Source organism: Alosa alosa, chromosome 13, assembly GCF_017589495.1.
Source record: "Alosa alosa isolate M-15738 ecotype Scorff River chromosome 13, AALO_Geno_1.1, whole genome shotgun sequence".
NCBI classification, from domain to species: domain Eukaryota; kingdom Metazoa; phylum Chordata; class Actinopteri; order Clupeiformes; family Clupeidae; genus Alosa; species Alosa alosa.
The window spans coordinates 18,989,087-18,999,086 of record NC_063201.1 but is presented as its reverse complement, the minus strand read 5'-3'; the positions used below and the strand labels follow the sequence as shown (position 1 = coordinate 18,999,086).

The 10,000-nt window shown below is 43.5% G+C and overlaps 1 protein-coding gene across 1 annotated transcript in view; it reads left to right on the top strand.

Annotated features, from left to right (window-relative positions):
• grik3 (glutamate ionotropic receptor kainate type subunit 3) overlaps positions 1-10,000 on the top strand; it is a 111,985-nt gene that overhangs the window by 58,375 nt on the left and 43,610 nt on the right. The window contains exons 2-6 of the mRNA XM_048260367.1: positions 497-673; positions 1,024-1,281; positions 1,693-1,874; positions 4,444-4,497; positions 9,159-9,329. Of these exons, the coding sequence (XP_048116324.1) occupies positions 497-673; positions 1,024-1,281; positions 1,693-1,874; positions 4,444-4,497; positions 9,159-9,329 (842 nt within the window). The remainder of the gene's footprint in view (positions 1-496; positions 674-1,023; positions 1,282-1,692; positions 1,875-4,443; positions 4,498-9,158; positions 9,330-10,000) is intronic.

Sequence of the window (10,000 nt, the reverse complement as noted above, 5' to 3'; positions counted from 1 at the left end):
TTTGTGTGTGAAAATCCCATCTTTCAGACACAGTCCATTTTGTGATTCTGTCAGGGCTCTTTTTTGTGTGGGGGCATGAAAGCAGATGGAGAGGCCGGGGAAAAAGAACATGAGCACTTGTAGTGATGGAGCCATTTTCTTTTGCACCTCCCCAGCTCTCTACCTTCCCTCCATTGCGCGTCTGAACTTCAAAGCTACGACTTGGTATTCACAGCGATGGTTTGGAAAGAAGAGCGGCCATACTTTTTTCTCTCTCTCTCTCTCTCTCTCTCTCTCTCTCTGTCTCTCTTCTATTTGCTGTGGAAAATGTGATGCACACAACAACACAATTTTGTCTACCACCAGCATTAAGTGTAAAGCCCACTTTTTAAGAAAAGAAACGAAAATGAAATAAATCAAAAGCAGGCCTTCATAGATGTATGCCTGCAGCAGGGAAATGAGCTTCTGTTGACAATGGCCTCCAAATTTGAATTTTTGCCTCCATTTGTTTTTGCAGGGGGCATTTTTGAGCAAACAGAAAGCGCCCCCAACGCCCCTGTGAGTTCAGAGGAGCTGGCCTTTAAGTTCGCCGTCAACAACATCAACAGGAACAGGACGTTACTACCCAACACAACATTAACGTACGACATCCAGAGGATAAACATCTACGACAGTTTTGAGGCGTCCAGGAAAGGTGAGTGGGTGGAGGAATGTAAAAATAATGCAGAAATAATGCAGACTTTATGAATCTTGTACTCATAAAAACACTTAACATAATTATGTAGTAGTAGTAATTACTGGTATGTTGTAGTACTCAGAATGGCTTGTTATGATTATGATGTTTTTTGCTTGGATAAGAGGGGACAGGGTCGTTTCTCAGCTCCTCAGTCATATGGTCCCTCCGAGGGAACCTGCCACATTCTGTAGCAGTGACAGCCACACTAGTTTGGCAGATGGAGATCAGCTGTGATCATGTTAAGTGTTTTATGTGCGTCTGTCATCTTACCCCTGTTACTGACCTGATTTACCCCCCACCCTGTCCAGCCTGTGACCAGCTCTCTCTAGGCGTAGTAGCCATCTTTGGCCCGTCACACAGCTCATCCTCCAACGCTGTCCAGTCCATCTGCAATGCTCTGGAGGTGCCACACATCCAGGTGAGGTGGAAGCACCACCCCATGGACAACCGGGACACATTCTACGCCAACCTGTACCCCGACTACTCCTCGCTCAGCTACGCCATTCTCGACCTTGTGCAGTTCCTCAGGTGGAAGACGGCCACCGTGGTGTACGACGACAGCACAGGTGAGATCGCTGTGTGTTCATACCTGACATTGCTATGAGCTCAACAGAAACGTTATCGTTATTTTCTATCCTGTAAGACTGAGGATTCATAAGTCAAGGCTCAACCATGTCAAAGGAGCTACTCTTAGAATATAATATTAAAGTAGAAATGACATAAAACCTGATAAAATAATATGAGGTTAATATAATTTTTAAAAGAAAATACAATTAAACAGGACATTACAATGGGGCTTTGGTTATGTAATTCATTACTCCATAAAAGAGTATAAATGTTACTCATTGTATATTAATATACTTTAATATATTATGATGTATTAGTGCACTGAGCTATGGTAGTGTCCCACATTGCTCTGTCAAGCAGGCCCTGTCTTATTCATCTCACTCATCTCCCTGCACATGTGTCACTTCCAGGCCTCATTAGACTACAGGAGCTGATCATGGCCCCATCCAGGTACAACATCCGGCTGAAGATCAGACAGCTTCCCCTGGACAACACGGACACGCGGCCGCTGCTGAAGGAGATGAAGCGAGGCCGCGAGTTCCGCATCATCTTCGACTGCAGTCACGCCATGGCTGCCCAGATCTTGAAGCAGGTAGGAGCCCACACACTCATCTCACTCAGAGAGTCTGTCCTCAATGACATTCAGCAGGCTATTGAACAAATGTACCTATGTTCTTTACAGATACTGTATGAGCATGTGTTCACTGTTCAACACATCACTTTGGATATAGTATCTGTGAAGGTGTTTTTTTGCATTTTTAAATAAATCCTAATAACTAATAGATTTTATTTAGACAAGAATTTAGAACTCGACCATTCTTCCAGATTAATGTTAACATGTCATCACATACATGGAACTCTGTCAACCACAGCTCAGAACTCAGTCTTGCTGAGTCCTGTGGATGCACTGTTTACTTGTCCGGGCTGAGCAAATACACAACAAGCAAACAAACACGCGAGCAGACAAATAAGCAGCAATGAACGAGCAAACAGGCGAAAGCTCTGTGGTGTTGTGCGAGGCAGAGGAGAGGAAAGGAGGATTAAAATAGTGTGCGGTGCTCAGAAAGTCATCTTCTCCTCAGGCGCATATGCTGCCTCTCAGCACAGAAGCTCTGGTGCGCTGGCTCCCCATGTGGTGTGAAGCTCAAGCACTTTGAGTTTCCACACTCACACTAGTCGCCCAGTCCACTGTTTCTTTGTTGTTGTTGTTTTTCCTTCCGTTGTTTATTTCTCTTTTGAGCGGTGGGATAAGGTTGGCACTTGCTAGATCATTTTTGTGTCAAATTCAGTGTGTCGTAGATGGTGCTTCAGGAGAAACATGTTTGCAGCCAAACGATTGTAATCGTTTTGTCATAACAGCATCTGAGAATGTTTTTGGTTATTGGTTTGTTTTAGGGCTAGGTTTGACAAATCATCATTTTTGAATCAAGTTTAAATCAAGGCCTTGTGCCAATGTATAAATTACATCCATGCTTGACAAAGAAGTTCAACTTTTAAATGAATTATTATACATAAAATAGCATTATAGAACTTTATTGGCATTCTGATTCTCCAAGCCAGTTTTATTTATGTTACCCAAGGCTGGTTTCCAGGGTTTACGAGCACAGTTCTAGCGGCATTTCTGCAAATCTTAACCTAGTGGGAAAACTCACATGAATGCCTATTCCATCTTGCTTACCTGCAGAAAAAAACAAATATATAGGGGAAGAAATATATATGGGGCTTGATCCCTGGGCAATTTTATCTAGCTGCAGTTTATGTGCCAAAAGTCGAAACTAAGCAGCTTAAGCATGTTCTGATAAATTCTGCCAGTCCCAACTTTGTGCCTCTACTTTGGCAAAATTGACCTTCTCCTGCTCCGCATCTCTGTGGCAGTGGGTGACTCTCTTCTGTGGCATGTTGCCGCTGTGTTGTCAGGCCTTGCGCGTGTTCATCTGATTTCAGCGCGTCGTCTGTCTGTGGGAACGCTCATTATCCCAGCCTCCAAAAGGCAGCCACCTGTCTGTGTGTCTCCTTCCTCGCGGCAGCTTTTGGATCGACACTCCAACCCTGGTTGTCAGTACATGAATTCGCCTTCAGGGGAAAAGAAAGGAAATGGGAAGTGTGTGTGTGTGTGTGTGTGTGTGTGTGTGTGTGTGTGTGTGTGTGTGTGTGTGTGTGTGTGTGTGTGTGTGTGTGTGTGTGTGTGTGTGTGTGTGTGAGAGTGAGTGTGAAGGGGTCTGTCTCTAGGCCAAGACTTTTGTGTCTCTGGAAAAGCTGTGAGCCTGGATGTGCCTGCAGAGGATGGATGGATGGATAGATGGATTGAAGCATGTTTTGCAGGTCTATCGAGAGATAGACCGGGAGCCATGGGGCCGAGAGGTATTTGGTTTTGAAATTGGCAGGTAGGAAGAAAGGGCATTTGCCACCTGTCAAAAAAAAAATGGTTATAATGGGGTTTTTTTTTTCCTGATAGGGCTTTTCTTCTGTTTTTTGAATTGGAGGAGAAATAAAGCTGGCAGTGGCACAGGGAGATATTTTTCTAAATCTTCGCCCTCTCACCTCACCTCCATGTCACTAGATGCTACAGTTAACACAAAATCCAATCCACTATAGAGAGCATAGGCCTCTGAAAAAAAGTAGCTTTTAAGTAAGCATTAGGTTTTATGCACCTAGGGAGGACAAATGATAAACAGGATTATGACTGCCTCCAGATGAAGGTCCTTGCCTATTGTGTGCTTGACTCACACAAGCCTCTTGTTGTTGTTTTTTTGTTTTTATTTATTTCATTTTGCAGGCTTCCTAAATTAATAGATGAATGGCAGCAGCAGTGGGAAGATGGTTTAGGTGCTGAGTCATCCCCAGTGAATGACTATGTCCTCACACCCGCACACACACACACACACACACACACACACACACACACACAAGCAATGACCCCCTTTTATGACTGCCTGGGTTCTGTGAAATCTGTGTCATGTTTACTTCTCCTATTCCTCAGCTGGAAGGCATCCACGTTTATTTTATTTGTCATTGGCCATTTTATTGATTGCAGACTTCCACAAGTGACCTACTGACTATTATAGCATTTCACCAACACTGTCACTCTCTGTATGTGTGTGTGTGTGTCACTCCCTCTCTAATTTTCCCTCTCTCTCTCTCTTTCTCTTTCTCTCTTGCAGGCTCAGATGATGGGAATGATGACAGAGTACTACCACTACATCTTCACCACTCTGGTAATGTAAAACACTTGTTAATGCAAATTGATTCTCATTTGTTCTCATCCCGGTCTCGTTTCATATTTTGATGAATGACGTCTAATTGCCAATGGGCTTTGGAACGGGTCCATAATATCAATTTCGTTTGACAAAACAGCAGAGTAATGGAGTCTTCAATATCCCTCTGTAAACACTCCTACTCCCCTGATGAAGACAACAAAAGTCTTTGAAAAGGCACTACAAAGACAACAGATTGGGAGTCAATTGATTGTGTCAGCCCGGTTTGATGGCGCCGCGTGCACTTCAGCTAATATCTTAACACATGGGAGGGCTTTGATTTACGACCCTACCCCCTGTCTGCCTCGGTGCTCAGACTCTGCAGTTCTCTAACTTTAGATGAGGGGAGCGATGCAATCGTCTGCATTATATGCCACGTCCTCATGTCGTTTTAGACACAGTACATAAAACAGAGCTGCAAAGCAGAGGCTCGGAGCAGAAATTTACATAAGTGCGCTCAACATCCGGCTTGTTAATGGCACCCCTGGAATACCAATGGCTGTTTCCGTTTGTACTGTGCTAGCTTTGACAGCTTAGCAACACACCCCAAACACTGCACTGACATCTAATTTCCTTGACAAACAAAAACAAAATAATAATAATAACAACAATAATAATGTGACAGTCCCTCTACCACCCTGTTTCCTGTTTTAGATCAATGTCTCTTAGCAACAGGGAGATAAAAAGTTCCCTGGAAAAGGCCAGATTCTGTCTGAATTTTGCTTCTCATTTTTTTTTATGTCTTCTTATCCCGAGACCAAATGGAGAGGAGAGTTAGTGAAGAGGCAACATAGGAGATGCTTCCTCTGTTGTGCACAGATGAAACAGATGAAATGGCACATACAGTACCCAGACCATAGTGTCCACTCTGTACTGTACTGTAGGCTGACCACTCTCACTGACTCTCTGGCTCTCTCTTTTGCTGTTTACATGACAAGGGCAAAATAGGGTTTTAAAACAAAAAAGAAAAACACCCTGGAACCCGTTTTTGAAAAATATAGTTTTTGGTTACCTAAAACGCCACGGTCGTTTGGAAGCAAGGCCAAAACAATTAAAAAAAAACATAACAGTTTTCACTGTCAGTGTGTGGACATGGCCTCACTGACTCTCTGGCTCTCTCTGAAAGCAGTGATACAGATATGCTAATTGTTTTTTTTTGTTGTTGTTTTTTCATCAATATCTCCCCTAATTTACTGGTCCTCCTCCAAGTGTGGTTGCTATTTGTTTTTTGTTTACTCAGCTGACTCCTATTATGCAGAACCCTTAAGTCAGTTTGGCAGGGCTGTCAAAATCATATGCCTCAAACAACACACGTGCTGTAGACAAGCCCTGTTTCTGACCCAGACATAAGAAGACCTCCACTGAGGGCTGTAACACATGCAATGGCCACTCTGTGTGTCCAGTATGAATCTGTCTCTTGTTCTGGTACACTAACCAGCCAGCAGGAGCCGATGCCACAGCATTAGGGACACAAAGGCTCAGTCGACCGCAGACCCTGCCAGTTGTGTCCTCTGGAATGCCTCATCCTTCTGAACAGTTCAGATTCCACCCTTGGAGAATTGGATAGACTTGCGGAGAAGGGCCAGCATTTTTTTTCCCCCTGAGCCACTCTGCCTGTGTGTGTGTGTGTGTGTGTGTGTGTGTGTGTTTGTTTCCCAGTGCTCCATTGCTAAAATATCTTATTGGCAGCTACAGTAGGCCTGTTTATATCGCTTATCCTTTTACTCTACATAAATTTGCGGGGAATCTAAATGGCATCAAAAAAGCATTAAATAACTAAAGTAAATAATTAGTCTAAAGCACTATCACATATCCTGGGCCACAAATACTGTAGGCACTGCTCGGCAGATCCCATGTTCACCAAGTAATAATATCTAGTAATATAAGTTCAGATGGAGTTGCTGAAGGTAAGCTCAGATACATTTACACGCCGTGGGATACTGAATCTGTAAAAAGCTACGTCCTTCAAGCACAGAAGCATGGCACCTGCATTGTGTTGCTGACATTGACACTTCATGCACACACCAAAGTATCACATTCAACAGCCTTGACCTGCCGAGCACTTAGACTGAACTACTGTGGGCAAATCAGTGTTTCCTTAGGCATCCATTACACATACACATTAAAAATGTATCAGTGTGTTAATGTCAGATCCGATACGACTAACGCCAATAAAACAAAATACATTTCTCCATAGATTTATCCACTATAAAGACCATGTGCATGTATCCACCATAAAGACCATGTGCCTTGCTGTGTCCAACTGCATCATTGATCTTAGGTAAAGCTGCAGAAGATTAAAGCAGATTTCACCTGCCGGCGAAAAAGTCACCAGGTTGATAAATAGACATATCATTTCTTTGGCAACCCAATCAGCCTCACTTGTCCAATGAAGTTTCTCAGCAATATAGTGCTGCTGTGTTACTGTTTGGGGGACGAGGAAAGCTCTTATTTATTAGAGCGTGAAAAGTCAACAGCTACGTGTTCAGGGGGTAATAGCCACTTTCGCCACTGAAATTAGTCTGTCATCACTGCAGCATTATCCCTGCAGGCTCCATCCAGAAGAATTTGAGAGGAGCAGCACATTGTGGTGGCTTAGCTTAGCCCACTCTTTCAGGGATCACCCCCGTTTAGGTCATGACTCCCTATTCGGATTTGACTTGTTGGGTATTCACCCAACGTGCACCACTGCAGCACAAAAGTGTGATCAGATGTGTTGGAGTCAAGTGTAGACAAATGCCTCTCATAGGTTATATTGGTTTATGCTTTTTCACCATATTGGCAAATGTAAGTACCAGTAACCAAATTCAGGTGTCTGACTTCTGTCTTATGATTGCATTTCAAAATCCTTTGAGGTACAAAATAAATTAACAAAACAAATCAACAAAACAATAACATGTTATAAGGGTTAAGATGGTTTTAACTTTATCTTTTAAAAACACCATTTATTTTGGTTTTGAGTCCATAGGAGTGCATTTAACCAGGGGATGTAGAACAGCTTTAGTCAAGGTCTTGTTTGACAGAGATTTCTTTTGATCTCTCGTGGTGAAAATAACATTGAAGCATCTTTCTACAGTACATGCTTATGGAGTACACAGAAAAAAAAACAGCTTTGTGTCTGGAGGCAACTCAGCACTTATCCTGTACACATGCACGCCATTTGCCACCACTACAGGGTGTCAATAAAAAAAGTCTATTATGTTCTATCAAATAGGTTTATGGAAGCCCTCTGGCATTCACATATGCTGTGCGCTTCAGCGTTTGGTGTTACACCAGAAACCGGATGCTAGTTTCACAAAGTATTTTTTCGTACTATTAAACAAACCAATGTAATGAGAAATAAACACATACACACACACACACATACAGTAGAGATAGAGAGAGAGAGAGAGAGAGAGAGAGAGAGAGAGAAATGGTTAGCTTTGTGTTCGCATATTTAACGGGCATGCCAATGCATTATTAACGAGCTTAAGCAGATTAAACACCTTTCATTTTGAGATATGAACACTTGGCAGGTGGCTGCAGTGTCTGGGCAGGGTTGCAGTCTCTGCATCTCATGCAGCTGGGCCAGGTTCGGCCCAGGATGAGATCTTCATCTGCTGTAGTCCATCTTGAACACCCGAGGAGCCCCAAACACACGCCAGCAGCATTTTAATACTGTATGTTTAAATATCGATGGGAATGTGTAATGTTTTGAAATCACTAAACCAGCTCAATATTGAATGATGGTTTGGTTTAAACATGCTTTACTTAACTATACTTAAATTTAGCTTAACCTTTTTGTCTTTGAGTAGTCTATTTGATACATTCATGTTAGCTTGTGTGCTGCCCTTTATGCCAAGTCAATCCTTGGGAAGAGATTTTTGACATCAACAAGATGCATATTTGAAACAATAAAGGGGCTCTATTCAATACTTAGACCTGCTCATGCATACAGAGCGTCTAGGCATAAATCCACAGCACCAGACAGTCAGGTGTCAAGTCGTGTGGGAGAAAGAGTGAAATACAATCCTAGATCAACACTCTCTTAATCTAAAATGTGAAACATGAACTCCGGCTTACCGAGTTCGTGGCCGTTTCAATCAGCCCTGTGAAAGGCCGATGATGGGATCCCTGGTAGTGGGTCTTGGACTCTGGAGTATGAGCATTCTGTGAAATCCCTTATCCCTGGCCACTCAGGCTGCCTGAGAGCAGTGTATTATCCTCCCAATGTCCCCCTCTCCCCCGCCTGCCTCCTTTATAGGAGGACAAAGACACAGGCAGCCTCCATAAAGCTCAGGCCTCGTCAGCTGAATGGGATCTCAGTCTTCCCTCTCACACTCTCTTTCTCACTCGTTCTTTTTTGTCTTTCTCTGTTTTCCCCCTCATCCCATTTGATGTCCCCCTTTTTTCCTCTCGTGTCACTCTGTTTGTCTCTTCCTCTTTCTGAATTATTCTCCCATGTTCCTTTTTGTCTTTGTCTCCTCATTCTCTCACTCCCTCCTCTGTCCTCTCCTCCCTCACTTCCTCTCCCTCACTCTCTCTCTCTCTCTCCCTGTCTTTCCTCCTCTTTCTCTCCGTACTCTTCCCTTCCTCCCCTTTCTCTATCTCCCTTCTGCCACCTGCATCTCTCTTCTGTGCAGGACCTCATGGCCATCGACTTGGAGCCCTACCGCTTCTGCGGCGTGAACATGACCGGCTTCCGCATCCTGAATGTGGACAACCCCCAGGTGGCCTCCATCGTGGAGAAGTGGTCCCTGGAGAGACAGATCCTCCCCAAGCCAGACTCGGGCCTTCTGGAGGGCATCATGACGGTATGTCTCTCTTTCTGCCTGAGGGAAAATCTGGTGGCGGTGGTGACAACATTCATTTCAATGTCTATACCCCTCTCATAGTCTTGCATTCGTCAGTCTTTTCATAACGATTACAGTGGGTTACATGGGCAAAGGTAGAGAGGCATGGACCCACTTAGCAGAGTTGGAAAGGCTTTTAGGTGCCAAGCTTTGCAGATTGAAATGACCTTGCGTGCCGTGAATTAGCAAGAATGCAAATTATGAGGCATAAGAGGAGTTATTTTGCTTTTGTGCTTCCCACATTCTTGCTGGTAAGGGATCGGATCTGAAACGGATCACTGCTTTAGAATGCTTCTTTAATAACACGGCACCATAATAGGAGGCAGCAGGGTCACACACTAACAGAATTTTGATCTCATTTATGCGCCTTATTAAGGCCTGTTTATTACCAGATGATGATGAATTCCCTCTTGATCACAGGAACTCAAATCCAATAATCTTCAAATCTCATCCCGTGATTTTTTTTTTCCAGCAAAGCTGCTCTTATTTTACGCTGTAACGTAATAAGGGGCACGGCTGATAGAGAGTTAAGAGTTGGAAACGCATATGAAATTCAATGTGAATATTTCATAGCAGCCCTCATCCCCTGTATTGTTTGTTTTGTGTTAATGCATTTGACAGAGGTTCAAACA